We start from the raw sequence: 20,307 nt of genomic DNA, 5'->3' as shown, positions 1-20,307 counted from the left end.
TCTCGATCCTCTAATATTTCTATGTGCAATACATGCTCAGTAAGGTTAAATTAAACCAATGTTTATATAAATGATTCCTGAGGTTTTAACGTTCCTTTTAAAGTGCATCAGAAATACAGAGCATCTATTTTAGAGGACTTTACATCATATGTATTTTAGGGTTTATTAAACTTCATAGGAAATTAAAATTGAAGCTTTATAAAATAAACAGTTTTCGAGTGAGGCCTTTGTTTAAACTATAATCTTGTTTCAACAGTGATAACGAGATGAGGTCATTGGTCAATCAAAATGTACATTCTTAGCAAATAATTAGAGCAACAAGTTGCAATCTATCTGCAAGCCATGTTGGATTCATATTTCTTGTATTGTCCATTTTTATCCTTTTTATAGCGCCCTGTATTTTTCTATTGTATCACTGAATTTCTCCCTGTGGGAGATCAATAAAGCTCATCTACGATTGGATTTTTTGTAAAGGGGACGAACAATCAACAAGAGAGCACTTCGCTTTAGTTGAATTATTATGACAATGTGTACCTTTCCGATTCCTCCTTCCATCCAGAATAGTATATGATATGATTTACAAACACAAATAAACAGCTCAGTAGGTTAATTAATAATAGACCCTTTAAGCTCAAATATAACGTTTTCAAACAAAAAATATTTTCTGTATTTGGACCCACTTTGAAATGTCCCTGTTTGTTAACACATTGCAGGGTGAATGCGAACCACTGTGTGGATGTTTCAGTTTCACTGCTGTTCTCAGAGTTTGCTCCTCTCAGCTCGGGTCCTTATTTCTGGCCGAGCTGCAAAATCACAACTTTTGAAAAGTCAAGTTGACCTCTAACAAACCTTTAAACAAGAACTGGTGAATAAAGTAACCCTTTTCATTTACAACAACTTAAAATTTCCCTTAAAAAGGACCACACCACTGTTTTTTTTAATATACTTGACATTTCATTGCATTGAGTTTGTTTCTTTAGATATCAGCGCCTGAAACTTGCTGCAGACAAATATTGAAGTAAAATGTAAAGAGTAAATAGTACTGTGTATTCAAATTACAACTACTAAAAAAATATCAGTGTAAGTATCGTAGTTTTACGCATTTCAGCTTTTGCAGCTCAGCCAAGAATCATCTTCTTCCTGCCTTTTTTTTCAAGTGAGCATTTTCTGGGCCTTACTGGTGCCTCTAGAGGCCGGTGGTGGTATAGCAGCTCTGGTGTGTAGAGCTCCAAGTCGCACCCGCTGGCAGGGATGCACATCACCTCCACAACCCCCACCTCCTCCTCCTCCTCACCTTCCTTCTGAGAGAAGTGAGGAGGTCAAAGGAGGGACGGGGGAGGGGGGCAGAGGACAACAGAAGGAACAACAAAAATAACAAAAGGCACAGACAACAAATAAATACAAACAAGACAATAACTCATAAATGCACATAAAGAAACATACTGAAGGTCCACATGAAATCATAACTATACAGAACACAGAAACACCAGGTGGATACACAGGGATTAGTCTCCGCATTACGGCGAAAAAGGTCCTGAAATGTCTCTACTTTGAGTTAAAAAATTAGAAGATTTTAGAGTTCATTGTTGTCAGTGAATTCTTAATAAGATTTTGTATTACAATTATGGCCTCAACTCATGTTACAGCCACAAAATCAACAGCTTGTAGCTACAGAATTATGTTTTCTTGAAAATTCTGAATGGTTAATGTAATAAAAAAGTCAATCTCCACATCACTAAATCCAACTTTGTAACAACTTAATCATGCCCTAAAAGCCAGTTTACATCTCAATGAGATTCTTGGGAAATATTTAGTGATTTGTGTATCAATATGAACAGTGTTCACGTCTGATGTGGAACACGAGAGCAGAGCAGAGACTGTGCTCAGGACAGCGAACGCATAAAAGACAGCTGAAATAAAACAAATAATTCATGCTTTTCTGTTGGAGTCGGCGTTTGGTCACATTGGGGTGGCGGGCCAACACTCTGATCGGAAGTGGAAACGCTGAAGAAGTTACCATGAATGAAACTCAACACTTTCTGTAGCTATTATAGCTAAAGGGCCTTTTGTTTGGTTAGTAAGTGCTGTGGAGACTTTGAAGCACATTGACAGAGATCACATAAACATAGACTTTACAATACAAATAAAACTGCACATTTCTGCACCTTCTATTGAGTGTAACCAAAACAAACGTATTCATCACATTTCTTACATTAGCAATAAGTGTGTTGCTTGTTTCAAAACATTTATAACAAGCAGGTCCTGAGGAGAACTAAGGCTATAGTGGACTGCTCAAATCACCCATTAAGAGTGAGTCTGATCTTTTACCCTCAGGTCGTCGTTTCAGAGCTCCTGTGAGGGAGAACTCAGAGACTCCAGGTCTCATTTGTCCCCACTGCAATTACTATATTAAACAGCAATTAGCCCTCAGGTCTCTCTTCTTGCACTTTAGCCACACATTTGCACACCTCCATACTGCACGTTAGTAAAGTGTTACATTTTGGGATGAGGTCTTGTTTGGTGTTACTGTGATGCTTTATATGGTTTCATATTGTTTTGTGTTATCAGACTTTTTATCTCAGCTTTGATTTGGATTTTACGGTGATGTTGTCCTTGTATGTGTTGTCTTCTGTGCACTTCTGCTGCAAAACAAATTTCCTTATGTGGTACAATAAAGAATCTGAACCTGAATCAGGATCACATCCTCTAGATTTTACTACAGAGCAGTTAAAAAGTACTCTATTACCTTTCTTCATGTTGTGTCTACCCTTCACTGATATATCTACTTCTGTCACCTTGTTACGGGGGAGCTGGACTTCAACTGTGCAAAGGTATGACATAAAAACGTCTGGATGTTGCATGTAATTCTGTCTGCCGTTCTTCAGGCTGATCTTTTGATTAATTGGTCAAACAAGATGGTGTTAGCAGCTCTGATGAGGTCTTGTGATCAATAATCTTAGGGTACAAAGTTCAGTTGGGGAAAAAAAGAGAAGCATACTTTCACTCCACTACTCTCGTCCCATATCTTTTGAAAAGCGACAGCTAGTTTAATTTTCAGATAGTCCTAACAGAGCTACAACTGTGACACATGATGATGAGGCTTTTTGTACTGTTGTATAGCAGGAGTCAGCACGAAATATTTTCCTGGGTTGTTCCAAATATCTCAAGCCTGAATAGCAATCCTTTAATAATACTATTTCTTATAATTCTTCATACACAAAATTACAACGCTTAGAATATAGGTAGTTTGAGAGTCATGTGTTGGTTGGAAAGCGTACAGTATATAAAGGAATAACTTGAACGGAGTGAAAGAAAGAGGGCTGACCTGTTTGTCTGAGAAGCCGGAGATGCTGTAGATCAGTGGAGGGATTGAGCCTTCTTTGGTTTTCCCAACATCGCTGCGGAAATGTTCACTAGCAGGCGAACAGCTGAGGAATACACACAGAAGTCATAGTCAGAAAAGTGCTCTCTGCTTGTACAGCTCCCATGACTTTAGCTGAGCCTGGAAGTGAGTCTGTGCTCCTGGTCTGCAGTGATCACACCATTACCTGGCAGGTAGTTTGTAGATGTAACTGCAGCCGTCTTCGGTCCAGATGATGACTCTGTCTGCAGAGATGAACTCTCCTCCGGTCCAGGCCTGGTCGTTCTCGCTGGGCACCGAGCAGAGCAATGAGTAGTCGCCTGCATCAAACACCTGACACAGAGAGATAGACAGGTCTTTTATTAGGGTGTTTAGCTCTGGCTAAGACTTAAGAGAGCGAATAATTCTGGTCCATGCAGCATTCTACTCGAATACTTTGTATGTACTATTTACTGAATCTTACCCTCCAGTACTTTGAACAGACGACGAGCAGGCTGCTCTGAGTGAAGGTGCAGAAGGAAACACTCTGACAGCCCTGACAGTAGATGGGTTTGGACTCTTCTTCAAACACAGGGTCCAGGTCCTGAAAACAAAAAAACACACACGCACACAAACACAGACAAACAAAGACAAAACAAATTGAGCCTGCGCTGTTATACACATTAATGTCTGGGGTAGAACCAGAAACATGTTTTTTGATGTTTAATTTAAATCTGTTAAATGATCAAGTTCTCTTAATTATTTATATCATTGCATGTTCTTTTTTTGGGGGGGGGACGGGGTCAAAATATTTAAATACACATCTTTATGGTACTGTATGGATTCTCTAGTACCAGCTAACAGGAAACGATTTAAACTGTTTCCCTGAAATAAAGTGAAGTGTATTTCTTTGCTCTGACTGTACAAAAAGTTGTTGGACCTTACAGCAACAGTGACACATAAAAAAACTAACCTTTCTAACTGTTATGTACATGGTGCTGTGATCTTTATAACATCAATATTTTCAGTAATATTTCATCATAAACTCTTGTGACACAGAGGTGTTATGCTGACACACAGCCATTAAAGTCACTGCATGTCTGTATCTATCACTGAGTTTGATTTGATTTCCTGCAGCACACACGGCTGATTGTACACACTGATGTTTAATCAAAAAGAACATCTGTATGCCGGTGTACCTGCATCCTGCTGACCTCAGCTGTGATGATCCAGACTTTCAAAATCCCCGTCACTGACACGGCCACCACGGTGTCCTCTGCACAGAGAAAGAACGTTAGTGTCTCGTGGTTGATATTACATGCCATTGTCTATTTACATAAAAGAACATGGGTATATTTTCAAAAGCTAACATTTAACATGAACGTGTAATGAGACAATTTAGCACATTAACATGCAATGTGCGTATTATCTAACAGTAGAACTAGAAAAGGAAAGCATGACATATGTGCTGCAAACAGATTGAAAATAACCCGACCTCCCCTTGAGAAACATTCCCGTCTGCGTCTCTCACCTTGTGTTCTGTGGGAGCGGATGATGCTCATCGAGCTGATCCAGTCAGGGGAGATCTTAGACACCAGCGAGTACAGGACCTCCAGGCTGGTGGCGTCCACCACAAGGATTTCTGGGTAATGGCCGTTACAGAGCAGACGTCCCTCCCGCTCAGTGCCAATGGTGAACTGATAGAACTGGAAGACCACAGAGGAGGAAGGGGAGACAAGGAGGAGACAAAGGGAGAAAGAGAGTAGATTTGAATGACTTCATTCTTAAATAAATAACAGCTTTCATAAAAAAGAATTTAGCTTTAAGTAGTGTTTATCTTACATTAATTCCAGTGTGAGCACAGGCCAGCTTGGTGAACTCAATACAGCGTCCGTCATTCACATCCCATAAACACATCTCCCTGTGGAAACATGAACACATTCAATTCAGACTTGTGTATGAATACAGATAGACAGCCCTTCTGTTTGCCTCTCTAGAGCTGCAACCACTGAAATACTGAAGAATCACCTGACATGAAAACAACTGATTGCAATTACCAGGTCAAAGCACCAAACCTGGAAAACACGAGCCTGCTATAGTCCCGAGCATGAGGGGAAAAAAGGTCAACTAGAGTACAGACTCTAGATTGTGACATCTGCCGCTTCATCCCCTCAGGAAAACTCACTGCTATTCCAAATCTTTCATTCCATCTGCCATCAGGCTGTTAAACCTCAGAATGAAAACATCATTGTATTTTTTCCTTATTTTGTTCCTTGTTTTTTTGTGTCTATACTTGTGACTCCTGCGTCAGTGGCCTATAGGCACACTCCTTAAATGTGCTTCTCATCTTTGCCTGTCCGTTGTGTGTGTCATTACCCAAAGAGACCACACGAGGGTGCTACTGTGCCAGGGCTCGTCTCTGTCAAGTATTGATTTGTTTGTTGTCTCTGACGTACTCCATCTGCTGTCTGTTTGTAAATGTCTGCATGGTCTGGGTGGACTGTGGAACAGAATTGCCCTCTGGGATAACTAACGTTTTCTTCGTCTCTCAAACCCAAAGGAAGTAAGAACAATAATATGTATTTCTAAATATAACATTTAGGAGACATCTGGTAAGTTGGTGAGTGCAAGATAACAAATGTTGAAGATTATGGAGGCGTTTTGGGAACGATGCTGGGCCTAAACATCTGCAGTTGCAGTTGGTTCTATTCAGAGCAAGTTATCACAATCAATGAAAATCTTCTGACCAATCAAAACACGCTCACCCGCTTTCTGATGCACTGACGATGTACTGCTTGTCACTGCATGCACTGGCTTTAGACAGACAGGTGATGGAGGCTGTGTGACCAAATAACATGGCCCTGGGACAAATCTGAAGCAGAAGAAGAAGACGACAGACTGGGAGTTATAACAATACAATAAAAAGCTGGGCAAATAAGAGGTAGCATACAAACTCCCACACAACAACCATCTTCATCACCACTTTCCCCTCCTCTCATCAGTACCTCCAGCTCAGGCGTCATGTCCCACAGGCAGATCTGTCCGTCATGGCAGCCGGTGATGATGGTGCTGAAGTCGTCCATCACCAGTAGGCTGCTGATGCAGTGGGTGGGAGCCGTGCGGCCCCATAGCACTATGGGTAGAACCAGGTTGTTCCCCGACATTATGCTGATGTGTCTGGAAGGATGGACAGAGAGTAGTTTGTTATTTTTTATAGTTTGTCATCATTTCAATGCTCTACATTTGTAAATAATATTGAAATTATGGTTTTGAAAAAAAAATGGTTGAAAGCATTAATGAATGAAATGCCCTGATGTCAAAGACTGTATTTGGTGGATCTAGTGAATACAATCAACAGGAATCATCATACTTTATTAAGCATTTGAAGGGGACCATATTTTCCATTATTGGATGAGTTTACATTGAACCCATTCAATGAGCTGGCTTACCCAGACGTATACAGTCTTCTTTGTGTTTGCAGATTTGCATACCATAATAAACTATTTATTTGACTCCAGAGAGGTGTGAGCAGTGCTGCTGTAGTTTGCTTTCATTTTCATAATGTGTCTAATTTATCCCTGTACAGTACAAGTCTGTTGTTCTTCTGAATCTCTCAAACTGTCACACTGTTCATATCACACAAAACGTTATGAAAGTTTAGCTACATTGTAAAAGATAAATATACGAGTATACACCGTTTTTTCTTCTTCTCATAAAGGTTGTTGAATTTGCAGACAGGACAGTAAGGCACATCTCTAGATCGTGGATATTAATTTGTATTATATTTCATATTGATATTTAAATTATGCATATTTGTACAACTGTTCATTTGTTTACAGCTTTTTTATATTTCATCTGTGAAAAAATAAAAAGACATCCAGAAAGGAGTACAATGAGAGCTTGGTCAAAAAAAAGCTGAGTAGGATTTAGATTGTTCACCCAGGCAACTTAGGGTGGCTATTAGGGCAGCTCAGTCTGTAGGGACTTGGGATGGGAACCGGAGGGTTGCCAAGCCAAGCCTGGAAATTTGTCTGGTAGCTGGAAAGGTGCCAATTCACTTCCTTTAGTGCTTCTGATGTGCTCTTGTGAAAGGTTCATCCAGCTGCTAGGGTGCTCTTTCTCTCTATTAGTGCATGTCCATAGGATCCTGTTTGTGTATTTCCGCCTATGTGTGTGCGGCATGTATCAACAACAGAGTGTAAACATTTACCCTGGAGGGATTAATAAAGGATATCTTCCTCTTATTCTTCTGGTCGTTAGCTATGTAATAGTAAAAAGGTGGCTAACACTGATCATTTTAGCATCCTAACATGCTGATGTTTAGCAAGCTGAAATATCAGCAGGCACTGTATGTAGTGAGAGACTGAAATTAACATGATCATTTCCCCAAATTAACACAATCAACAGGACTTGATACATTAACATATGAACCAGGTCAGAGTGAGAGTCACGAATCGTCCTCCTGTCATGAAGACAGACCCAGAAACAGCTGTGATCGTTTGAAGAATAAAACACATTGAACATGTCTCCATCCTAAAGTCCAGAAACAGTATTTGGTGCTTCACTTAATAAATTAACCTTGATGTTACATTCAGGTTAACGAGCTGCTTAGCGATGTTTCGAGGACGCATTAATTTAGCTTTCAGTTGCTGGACAGTCCCCGACACATCGGATCCGCCTGAGACACTGGTAGTTTTTACATATGTCCATTATTAAGCTACATGTCACAAATGGTCGGACATTAGAGAAAACATTAGCTGTGCTGTGATCCATAAAATGCTGCAATGTCGCTACTACCGGGTTAGCAACACGGCTAACGGGACCAAAACACAGAGTTAAAAATGACAATTACGTACCTCTAAAGCAGTCCTACTGGGACATTTCCTTCTTTTGGAAGGTTTTACAGTGAAAGTGGGCCTCTGTGGCAAATATGATCCAATATTATCCTCTTTTTCGGCTTATTTTAGGCTGCTTATGCCACTGACGAACCGATCTGTTCGGTCAGCTGATCACGCGACCACTGAGAGCTGCTTCCGGTCAAAGTAAAAGCATGAACCGTTACTTGCCGTTTTCGCCTTCTTTTCTTTATTATTTATATTATTTATAATCCATGTATTCATTTTTTAGTAAGTAATGTATTTCGGAGCAATGGACCACAGAACATTTGGTTTGAGGAAAGAAGGATTTTTTTCTCGATGTATACAAAAATACAGTAATATACAAACATCTAAAAAAGTTGTTCTTTTTCACTTCCTCAATGTATTTGGTCAAGTGAGAAAGAAGATGTCTGATTTAAAGCTCAGAGTAAATGTATTAAGTTTAAGTACGGGGTTTATTTTGAAAGTCTTATATTTCTTGCTTGATGGACTTCCGATATGATTAGTTAGCCTTCAAAATAAAACCACATACTGCAAGTTGTAAATGTCAGCAAATATTTACACTATGGTCAGCACGGTCAGCACGCAGCTTTTTATAAACCATTTTATGTCATCCAACGTGCATCCACTAAGTTGATTTGCTGATGAAAGACATTTTGTAGTTTTTGTGTTTCTTAAAAAAATCATTTTAAAGATTGGTGAGAAAGAAGAAACCTTACAGCACTTGTTTTTTATGTCATATGTCTCAAAGATGTTGTGTTAATATATAAAGCTGATTTTCGCCCAATATTAATGATATTCCATCTTTTGATACCTATAAAAAATGGAATATGAATCATTAAAAATAATCTGTTTCTGACATGATACATTTTATTTTACTTAGACGTAAATATATTCACTGTAGTAGAGGAGAAAAGGTAAACCCAACTGATACATAAATTACTTTAAACTGTTTTTCTTATTTCTGAAAAAAAGTCTGGTTAATAGCGGAAACCGGAAGTATAAGCGCTGTTGTGTTGCTAACAAGTTTGAGATTCACGTTTTGTGGGCGCAACGCAGCACGTGTCAAGCGATACACTGTGGATTTTTGACAATTTCATCTCAATATTTGGTTTTTATAGGAGTACTTTATTTCCTTTGATGAAGACGAGCCGCAGTTTGACTTGATGGACGCGTGTCATGATGATTTGAAGAGGAGAAAGGTGTTTATTCATGCTCGCTAGCTAACTGCGTGAAGCTAACGTTAGCCGAGCCGGAGGACAACATGTTCAGACTTGTTCCCAGACTCGCTGTGAGAGTGGAGAGACAACGACATACAGACAATAAGAAAGCCTCGCAGCTGCTATAATTATTTTAGGACGTATAGAAATGGATTACCAGTTTCCACAGCAGCTTTTTCCTTCTTTTTATAACTGCGGACCTCCGGACTCAGCCCTGAAACACCGCGCTGGAAGCTGGGGCTGTTATGACCGAGTGAGAGCTCAGGTGGGTCAGCTGTTAGCTCAATGCTAATGACTTGTGCTAACACGGGAAAATAATGCATATGCATTTACGAAAGATTTTTTTTTTTATGATAGCAGCTTTTACATGCAAGCTGCCTGTTAATAAATTACCCTCATATATATATTTTTCTGGATGTATAAATCACAATATTCGGTGTATTTGTTTGATGTCTAATTATTCAAGGCAACTATCCAACCACGTGTAACGGTAGTCTAAGTACAATATGTAACGTTTTTATTTATTATTATTTTATTTATTGGTTACTTTTTTATTCATTGTATTGCTCTAAAGCCTTTATCTTTCACTAGTCCTTCTGATATCATGTTCTAACATTTATTTACTGCTTTTATTTACCTACTTATTTGTCTTGTTGCTTAATATCTTCCTTACTTCCAGGCTTTGCTTCATCTGTCAAAGCACTTTGTAATCGTATATCTTTAAAGCTGCTACATGAATACAGTTATTATCATAATTAATATTATCCTTTTTATAACTTTTGAGCTGTTCATACATGTCTATTTTCCACATTGTGGGGCAAATACAGTTAAATATTGACTCTAAAATGTGGTTATAGCACCGAGTTATGAATTACTTTGTTGCTGTAAAAAAAAGTAAATGTTTTAATCACAGTCATATCAGAGATAAATGACTCATGTCAGATTTCAATATGCTCAGTCAAAAAAAAAGAAAGATTTACTTTAAAGAATTTTGTTTTAATTTAGTCTTAGATTTTTTTGAAGCCTCGTGTTGTTTCTCATTAGCTGAGGCTTTAAATAAAAGAGCAAAGTTTCATTCAATTATTTTTTCCAAATGGGGATGTTTGTTTTTGAGATCTGTATCGCTGCGGCTGCTGCCTTACTTCTTTTTGTGTTGTTATGTTTGTGGTTTCAGAGTCATGCTGGTCCTCTCTCCAGCTGGACCTTTACATCCAGGCATCAGGTCAAAGGGGAGACATGGCGTCACACTGAGCCGGTAACGATTCCCCTCCTGTCCCCGAAAAAATGTGAGTCCCTCCCCAAAATTAATGGAGGTCATTCAGATCTCAAATGTTGTTCAACTTGTAGTTTAGGTCTTAGGTACCAAAGAAGGCCTGAGACTCTTTATTTATCACCTGAAATGACATCATTTTCTCGATGTCCACGAACAAAAAAGCTCTTAACTGTTTAGATTATGTTTTAAATCTGTTGGCATTTTGCTGAGGCTTTCTGCTAAGCTTAAAGTTTACACGCTGATTTGATGTTTCTGGGTGAACAATTTGAGGGAAATAATTGGGTAAGACAAATTGTGATTGAATAAATCAATGACATGATACAGAGGATAACAGAGAATTAAGCGACTGTATCCTTGTTTATATCTTACTACCAAGAGGAATGATAATAATTCAAACTGTTCAGATTCCCTTCACATATCCTTCATTCTTTTAGTCTCATTGTTTTCATTTTTATATTGATTCTTAATATTTATGTTTTCCAGCTGTCCTTTGGCCTTCAACGCCTCCAAATCCGCTGGACTTCAGAGAACATGTGAGTACATTACTCCAAGAAAACTATTTAGAGTCAGGTTTAAGGGATGTGTGTGAGGATGTTTTATATTATCCACGTTGTGATTCACATCTGAAAAAATGTAACAAATTAATCTAAACCTGTCTGATTTATAATCCTCATAATTTGTGGATGCAGCATGTTTGTGTATGTTTGTAGTTGTAATTAAAGGATTATAAACAGATTGTTTTCTTATTTAGATGCAGAACTTCTTCATGGATCACTGTCAGGACGCCTTTGGGTGCACGAGTGAACTTCTAGGGGAAAACTTCTACTTCAAACATGGAAGGAAAGCGGTGAGACTCACAATAACTGACTTTATTAATGTTTTCATGTATCCAAATTGTTTTGTTTGAATGCTTGTTAGCCAAAGTACACAATCTACAAATGTCATCTTCATTGAGCGTCTTTAAGCTTTTTAAACTGAGCTGTGAGATAAGTTTTAAGATTCCTAACAGCTAATTGTTTTGTAGTTGTTCTGTTACATTATCTATTTTGTATTATAATAATATCTTTATTTGTATATAACTTTTAAATACAAAATGCTCTGACATATGCAGAATATAACATAACAACAAAGCACAAGAGTGTAAATAACAACAACAAAAACACAACAACGCAACCTATGAAAGAGAGACCCAACTAACAATGACCAAACAAAAACCAGACCAACATCAGAATCCAAACATCACCAGAATTTTAGTATTTGGCCTTAGTTCAGTGTTGAAACAGGTGACATTATTAATGTTACTGTGTTTTGAGTCGTGTAAATGTGTGTGTGTGTGTGTGTGTGTTTGTTTTGTTTTTCAGCAATATCGTAAGGATTCAGTCCACATGTGGAAAGTGAAGAAGTTCCTCGACATAATGAATTTAAAAATGTGAGTGGACCTGACAGACTGTTGTCAAAGTGAGTGTCAGTGGACAGAACTTTGAATAATATAAAGACAACAACTCACTGAGTATCTTTAGGTGTTTTTCATGTTTGGGTTTTTAAAACACGCTGTCTCTTTTTCCAGATGTCAAAGGACTTATTCGTCTGAAACTCTGGACAGGTACAGCGCCCTGCTGTCCGACGCCGTGCACTCTGTCCCTCCTGATCTGCTCGGCGATCTTCTGCACGAGGAGTTGACGGAGCAGAGGGACCGTCTCCTTTTCTCTGAAGGAGCCACAGGGGGTGCTCTGGCCTTTGTTCCCTTCTCACAGAGCTGCAGTGACTCCCAGCACGGCTGCCTCATCTACCCCAGAAACCAGGGACTGGACTGCCTCAGTATCCTGCAGAGAAAGAGAAAACCTGGTTTGAGTTTTTCCATGTTGGGGGTTTAAATAACTAAATGATACAACAATGTTTGTAATTGCTCCAGTAGACTGCTACAAACTACACATCCTCAGTTATATTTCAATCCAAAGAGAGAGAACAATGGAAGTCCATTCAAACGTTCAAGGGGCAAATACTGAGGTCTCACAAGTTCTTTTAGTAGATCATAAAGAAGCAAAAGTTAGAGAAGAGGAGGTTACTGTTGCAGAGAACTCCTGAAAACCTCCTGTTATTTCTCGGAGGAGCTGTATGTCTGAACGCAAACAGCTAAATCTCCGTAGCAGTAGTTCATGTGAAAACTGCTTATTTGTGCAATTTAGACTGTGTGCAGGAGAAATCACCAAGTATTGGCTGCCTAGGTAGTTTTGTAGTTTTGCTGCTGTAGTATTGAAATATTTATCAATATCTCGACTTTTTATGTGGTTTGGTATCTAAGATTCTGGTTTCATGACAACCTTAGGGTTTGTGTTTTTACTACTTTTTGTTTTTGCGGCTTCTGGTTCTTAACGCAGTACCTCAGACTTCCACAGAGTGGAGCTGCAGAACCACAGAGGGGGTTCCTCTTGTGTGGACACTAGCAGCAGCAGCCCGTTCAGCTTCCAGCTTAAAGGCCCCGTCAGACAGATCAGCTCGGTCTCCCTGTTGAACCAAAGTACGTAAAAAAAAAAAAAAAAGATCATATTTGCAAGTTTATCAGGAGTGTGGTGTCATGTGATCAACCTTTGTGATAGGCCTGTCTGTTGTCTGCAGGTTGTGTTGCTGTGCGGTCGGATTATCTGTGTGGAGTTTGGAGGTTGAGTGAAACAAACGAACCTTGTCTGCTGCAAGCGGTCAACACCAAAGAGGTCGCAACATGCATCAGCGTTAGGTAAGGGGTACAAAATGAGAAGACGACTTTCATAAATATTCAAAATGAGGAAATGGTGCATAAGTAGCGTTTTCTCTGCAATCTGTCGTCAGTCCTCATGTTTTAGGTGAAGTCCTGGTGGCAAGTGAGAGCGGAGCAGTAAACCTGTGGACTGTCGGCAGAGGGTGAGGTCACATTTTATTTATCCAGATGTGCAAACAGCTGTCAAAAGTCCCTTCATGAGTCAGGCTACAATTAAAGAAAACCTGTGCCCCATCAGGATGCAGAAGGTCCGGGAGGAAGACAGCAACCTGTACTTTAACGCTAAGTCAGCATGGCGATGGTGCGAATTCTCCGCCCACCCGAGGGTGATGCTGTACGCAGACAGGACCGGGGTCGAGCTCACCGACATCAGGGTGAGACCAGTATGTTGGTCATGTAACGGTTGTCGTGATGTGGTTCTGGTCTTGATATTAACTAAATTCCCTCTTATCTTCTTTTTTCTTTTTTTCCTCCTTATACCTCCCTCCTCTGTCGCTCCAGGGAAGTCCTTTCGTGGGTCACACACTGTTTCGTATCAGCAACACTTCAGAGTGTCGCAGCGGGGAGAGACTCATTCTGTCCAAATATCTGGGAGACGCTCACTGCTTCCACCACCTTGTCACCACTCAGGTACAAAACTACACACAAACATTGTATTATTTACCCCAAAGTATTTTTCAAATACTCAAAACTTTATTTTACATTGTATGACAGATCCCAATGCTTCTTAAGATACCAAATATGTCCGGTTTTACATGGGGAAAATGGGTCAAAATGATTAATTATAACGGTCAGAATATGTCCTTTTGGAGGGTGCGGTACTTGCGTGTCACCACTAGAGGTCAAAATAGTCACGGTGTATGTTTATCTTTTGTTCATTTGTAGGCAAATCTTCAGAACACAAAGACTTTCAAATCTTTTATTTTTTAAACCCAGATTGTAATGTAAATATAATAAAATAATATTATTTTCAAGAATTTATCATACAGCATACAGCCTCCTTATGAAAGGAATCTCCAGATATGTGGATTGTTGGTTAGGTTCAACTAAAGGCACATCCCAAACTTGCATCTTTTCAATTCGAGCTGGACATTTATCATGGATGCTTACATGACAATGCTGGTTTGTCCTGACTGAAATAATAGAACATCTGCTGAATGTATTGTCATAAACACGTGTAATCAATTTGGGCATCATCTGGTTGCATGAAGTTGCCTGCTGAAAGTAATTGTAGTTTCATATGAAAGAGCTCTAAAATAAAAGCGGGGGCAGAAGATTTAAAATCAGATGTGAATCTGGTGTTATGTATGTTTTGGAAAGGTTGCTGATCATACATCCTGTTTTTCTTGAGCTATGAAGTTAAAACCATCAAGTACATCAGTGTCAATAAGTCAGACAACCTTTAATAATGATGTTTTGACGATGAATAGATGATTGTTATACAAGAGAAGGCAGCACATCTTCATCTTCTGAAGTTCTGTGTGGACACCATCCTGCACAACTGACTGCACCTCCTCTCTCTCAGTATTCAGCCTACATCATGGACGAGCGTTTCCCTGGGGTCCCCATGCTGAAGTGGGATCACTATATGCAGTCCCCGCCCATGTTTTGTCACCTTATTCCTGGCTCCGCCTCCTCTGAATCAGCAGTGGGCGGGGCTGTGACCACCAAAGTTCTGTTGGGCTCTCACAGTTCTCAGGAAATCACACTGCTGCAGTACTCAGGTCGGTCTGCAGGGCAGCTGTGATCGTGCAGTTCATTTAGATTTGATTTGGCTTTTCATCTTAATGTGTGACCTTTCCCTCTGTATTTGTTTTTGTTTGTGTTCAGGAGGCAGAGTGGAGGCTTCTTCCAGTCATGGTCCTCCTCAGTCTCTGCTCAGACCCAGAGACAGCCTGAAACACCTTCCTGTCCAGATCCCTCACCGCTGTGAATTTGCAACCAACAGATTGTCATCGCCTGCAGCAGGTTTGTGTTCCAGTGTTTGTTTATGAGAGAGAGAGAGAGACACTACTCAGCCGCCCCAATTTATAAAACGGGTAATATCGAGGCAGCAACTCCCATGTTCTGCATAATTAACTGTTTTTGAGCTTGTAATTGGTCTGATTTTCCACTTTTGCCCCTGATCTTTGTGGCCATTACAGCCTATCCTGCAGCAGCCGCCTGAAGCTATTCACTGAACAATGCCAAAACTTTTTGTACTTATTTGTCATTTAGACCCAAAAACAAGGCTTAAATGTGGCCTAGGTTTAAAGAGTCACCAGAAATTTCCCTGAAACATGGCCTGATTGAAGAAAGAAACGCACATATATGATGTGGCGGATTTTTGTTTTGTTTGCAGGTCTGACTTGTATCCAGATGAAAGGAGGAAAAGAAGCAGGTGCTGAAGAGCGCCTTTGTATCATACAGCTTACAGAAGCAGGAGATATTTTCTATCAGATCCTCGAGCCAGAGCAGCCAGACATGTCTTCACCTCCAGCAGCAGAGGACAAACCTTTATCCAACAAACTCCCACAACAACCTCTAAAGGAGGCCGCAACACCAGGGAGAAAAACAGCAGCAGGTTCTAAGCTGGTCGTGTCGGAAACGTCGAGCGATGAGGATGTAATTGAGCCGACTCAGGCTGCAATTGTGAACATGTTTGTAAACGAAACACCAGAGAGAAAACAACAAGAATCCTCTGATTCTTCTTCTGAGGATTCAGTGTCAGGAGGGCGGAGAAATCGAAAACTGATGCGGTTGAAGCTGCAGGGTGTTGTCAATGATGAACCGGAGCCAGATCAAAGAAATGGGTTTGATAAGGAGGCCGAAGAAGGAAACATTGGTGAAAATAATCTGGAGAAGCCTGAAAGCATCACGGAAACAGTCAGCTCGAGCAGCTTAAGTGGTGATGGTCAGACTCGGGTAAAGCTCAGTGACAACGCTCTTGCCAAATGGAAACATTGGCTCATGAAATTGGTGCAAAAGAATCGTGAAAAGAAGCCCCGTTCACACTGCCGCCAGCACTTAACAGTCCCAGTCGAAGGCCTCCTCCAACCGCCAGATAATCGAGAGAGAGATTCTGCAGAAGAAGAGCGCATTCAGAGCCTGAGGCGAGATCTTAGGGCGTGCATGTCCAGACGCTCACTGCTGGTTCACAGCGCCGTCTCAGACTCCATCACGGCTCCTGACATAAAACCGGTTCCTGACCCGGTGGACACAGACACCTACATGGATCAGCTGAGCCAGCGCCTGACACTCTCCTGGCAGGGCGAGGAGGCGTGGCGGGCCTGGTGGGAGGACAATTTGGGGCTCAACAGGGAGAAGAAGGTGGCAGATCTGAGGAGGAAGAGGAGGACGGAAAAGGCGGCGAGGAGAGCTTCAGGGCAACGCATGGATCTGTCTGGGAGCTTCGCCTCGTCTATGAGCTACCAGGCAGAGCTCTCAGACTTCTCTGATTCGCAGGGCTGGGCCTATGCGACAAGTCAGGAAGCTTTATCAGAACCAGAGTCCATCTATGCCCAGTCAGAGGGAATTGAGGAGAGTGGAACACCAAAAGCCACAACACCCTCCATAATGCAAAATGACGGTCCGGATCCTGGTACACCTCAAAGTTTCAGAGATAAACCAGATGAGCAGCAGACTCCCAGAAGCTCCCTCACCCAACCCCAGACACCAAGACTGAACTCCACCTGGCAAACTGACGATCCAGTTCCTGCTACACCTCAAAGTGTCAGAGAGAAACCAGATGAGCAGCAGACTCCCAGAAGCTCCCTCGCCCTCACCCAACCCCAGACACCAAGACTGAACTCCATCTCACAAACTGATGGTCCAGTTCCTGCTACACCTCAAAGTGTCAGAGAGAAACCAGATGAGCAGCGGACTCCAAGAAGCTCCCGCATCCTCACTGTCAACCAACCCCAGAAATCAAGACTGAACTCCACACCAACCAGTCAGAGGAAGAACAAACGTCCAGCAGAGGATGTCCTCAAATCTCTGTTTGCACCACAGGTAAGGCAGAACGTTGTTTTTTGTTTTTTCACTGCCTCACAGATGAGTCACTATCTCGGGATTTATTACTCTGAACTAATCTAGGTTGTGTAATGTAGACCACAACTAATAGTTTCAAACGAACGGCTTCATGCAATTTACCCATAAAATATTCTGTATGCATTATGTGAATGAAACAATTTAACCCCTTGTTACACTGAGATGTCACTGCAGCACTCCACCACTCTACATCTTTGTACTCTTCACTAAATCACACAACAGCATAATATCATTGACCCAGTGTGTTGTTTTACACACTGTTACACTGTAATAAATTTCTGCGTTTTTTTTCCAGATTGAGCCCTCGCAGCATGATAGTTTCTACCTAGATGAGGGGAGCAGCCTGCACCCCGCTCCTCCACCTGTAGCCTCCTCCTCCTTTCAGCTCCACGGCTCCCAGTTTCTCTCTCAGCAGAGCTTCAGGGCGAACTTGTCTCAGGATTCCTCCGCCTGGTCCCAGTCTCGGACCTTCTCCCAGAGTTCACAGGGGCGACTGGGGCCTTCGCAGGCGTCGCAACCAAAGAAGAAGAAGTCTCGGATGGGATTCTGATTCAGTGGTGGAGTTTATTTTCGTTTGGAATACTTGTTGTTCGATTGCAGGTCAAGGAAGGTTTGATTCCTGGTGTCAGCGGTCTTCAGCCGCCTATAAAATGGATGTATGATGGTTTTCTTCACTGGGATTGTACCTGACAACCTGAACTTGCACACTGGATATTAACCTGGAGGTCTTCATGTTTGAAAGAATCACATGATGAAGAACATCTGGAGGCTGAAAAGGACTGACTGCATACTGGTTTGGTAGGATTCAGACAAATTTATTATCTTTTGTTTTGTGGTCGTGTCTCCTGTGTGTTATGGTGATACCCTGAATGTGTGCGCTGATGTTTCCACGATTTCTGTTTAACATTCACAACACTGTTACTATCGTAAAGTTAGAAGTGTGGAAAGGATAAATGGACTGGAGTTCAGCAGGAACTCAAACAGGGACACAGCTGGAAATTTTAACACCTAAAAGGACAGAGGAGCTTTCAAATCAATGTAAAGATAGAAAAGCAGTCACTAAAGAATGTAAAAAAAAAAAAAAAACTAGACTAGCATTAAAGAAGGAACTGCTCAGGAGTTGTTGTTTTTTTTCAGTTCTTGGTAATGAGAGAACATTACAGTAAGCCGAGCTCAGACTTCAAGAGTTTTGGGTGGATTTAAATCTGTTTCATCCCCCTTACTGTTTGTCGGGTGTAGAAATCCGGTGTGGGACCTCGGGCTGTACTGACATCAGGCTGAGATTATCTGGTCATGAGAGGGCTTTTCAGTTCACCAAACAGCATGCAGACTCATCAAGACTGCCCTGATAACATCAAACATGTGAGGTGTTTAGGAGTTAAAGATATATGGATGCTCCACAAGGTTTATTTAGGGAACAATACACCACTGTATTCTTTATATACTGTACATGATTATGACTTAATGAAGGAGAAAACATGTTAAAGAGTCACACAGCCAAACTGGTCTGTGTCGCTTTGATGGGCTGCACTCATGGTAAATATTGCGGCGTGTGTTTGTGCTTTTTATACCGATATATTGGTCACACAGGTGTATAAGACGCAGTGCACTTTTTCAATGAAAAAACGGGTATTAAAAGTGCGTCTTAAACACCGCAACACCTGCTGGTTTGCCGTAAAGCTTGGCAAACCCAGGGGTGTCCAAAACGGCCGTGTGGGGGGCCTTGAAACAGTCAGTCTACCTTCTTTCTGCTGTGGTAAACTGGAGATGTTTGAGTCAGATGATTGTGAACCAGGCTGTTGTCCAACAATAACCTGATATGCTTCAGTAAATCAAACGATGGAAATACGTTTTCATGTCAAATTTCTCGAAGTAAATAACACAATGAAAGGAATTTCTGTATTCAGAAAAATGAATTGCTTAAATCAGTATGAACCTATTTTCTGGTTTGTGTGTGTATATGTATGTGTGGATGTTGCTTCCCTTCACCTGGGGCCCGTTTCTGAAAGAAGGTTTTGTGTAAACTCTGAGTCAGTTAACCCTGAAATGAGGGAAACTCTGGGTATTCCGTTTCAGAAGAGGAGATCACTCAAACCCGAGGAAGAGGGGTAACTCCAGCCCGTTTCAGAGGGTGAGTTTACTTTACCTCTGAGTCAGTTACTATGGTAACTGAGTCTGTGAACCTAACCTGGTCGGGAGCAGGTTTTTTTCAGTGAACCCTGAGTTTCTCTAGGTCTCCTCCCTCTTTCAGAGCCAGAAACGCTGTTTCATTTCCTCATTCTTTCATTCAGTCCGTATCACGCCGTGTTAGTGAAGATTCACCGTTTGTCTGAATAAAAATCCAGGTTGTTTTAATATATGTTAGGGTGGCAATAGCCTACTATAGCGTATAAAACAAACTATTTTATCGAACATGGTGTCTTTTAGTCGATCCTCGGTATGAAGGGGCTACATTACTCCGTAGGGAATTAGCCTACATTTACGTTGGGAGATGTTATTTTAATTAGGGTTAATTAATAAACTAAATGGGATAAAGGTGAGATGATATTTAGCCTGTGTGTGTGAATACAGCTTTATGTTGAGGATAAAGTTAATGCACATTCAAATAAACTGAATGAAGTTAACTATAAATCTTTGAGCCTATTATGTTATTATATTTCATTTTGAGCTGTTTAAAAGTCGATTTTCTTCTGCTGGATTACATCTTAATGAAAATAAATTGTATAGGTTTAATAGCCTACCATTCCATCAGTTTTGACCTGCAATATTATAATTCTGATTAAATATTAAATTAATAGACTTCATTACGCGCT

The 20,307-nt window shown here is 40.8% G+C and overlaps 2 protein-coding genes across 4 annotated transcripts in view; one reads left to right on the top strand and one right to left on the bottom strand.

Annotated features, from left to right (window-relative positions):
* LOC132991967 (WD repeat-containing protein 7) overlaps window positions 1-8,349 on the bottom strand; it is a 94,775-nt gene extending 86,426 nt beyond the window's left edge. For 2 of the 3 annotated variants that reach the window (XM_061061002.1, XM_061061004.1), the window contains exons 1-9: window positions 8,197-8,349; window positions 6,346-6,517; window positions 6,106-6,212; window positions 5,183-5,261; window positions 4,872-5,046; window positions 4,540-4,616; window positions 3,825-3,944; window positions 3,549-3,694; window positions 3,326-3,428 (exon numbers count right to left, since the gene is read on the bottom strand). In XM_061061002.1, the coding sequence (XP_060916985.1) occupies window positions 3,326-3,428; window positions 3,549-3,694; window positions 3,825-3,944; window positions 4,540-4,616; window positions 4,872-5,046; window positions 5,183-5,261; window positions 6,106-6,212; window positions 6,346-6,504 (966 nt within the window). In that variant the 5' untranslated portion in view covers window positions 6,505-6,517; window positions 8,197-8,349. The remainder of the gene's footprint in view (window positions 1-3,325; window positions 3,429-3,548; window positions 3,695-3,824; window positions 3,945-4,539; window positions 4,617-4,871; window positions 5,047-5,182; window positions 5,262-6,105; window positions 6,213-6,345; window positions 6,518-8,196) is intronic. The other variant, XM_061061003.1, reaches the window with a different exon arrangement.
* An 889-nt stretch (window positions 8,350-9,238) lies between these two features.
* On the top strand, window positions 9,239-18,613 carry taf1c (TATA-box binding protein associated factor, RNA polymerase I subunit C). Its single transcript, XM_061061005.1, has 15 exons — window positions 9,239-9,702; window positions 10,612-10,723; window positions 11,194-11,243; window positions 11,462-11,557; window positions 12,072-12,139; window positions 12,278-12,528; window positions 13,097-13,228; window positions 13,327-13,444; window positions 13,537-13,608; window positions 13,704-13,839; window positions 13,967-14,095; window positions 14,991-15,189; window positions 15,296-15,433; window positions 15,807-17,455; window positions 17,790-18,613. The coding sequence occupies exons 1-15, from the start codon at window positions 9,586-9,588 to the stop codon at window positions 18,042-18,044; spliced, it is 3,522 nt and encodes a 1,173-aa protein (XP_060916988.1). The 5' UTR covers window positions 9,239-9,585; the 3' UTR covers window positions 18,045-18,613.
* The last annotated feature ends 1,694 nt before the right edge of the window (window positions 18,614-20,307 follow it).

The sequence above is a fragment of the Labrus mixtus genome, chromosome 17 (assembly GCF_963584025.1).
Source record: "Labrus mixtus chromosome 17, fLabMix1.1, whole genome shotgun sequence".
In the NCBI taxonomy this organism is placed as follows: Eukaryota; Metazoa; Chordata; class Actinopteri; order Labriformes; family Labridae; genus Labrus; species Labrus mixtus.
This window is presented reverse-complemented; position numbering and strand designations above follow the sequence as displayed.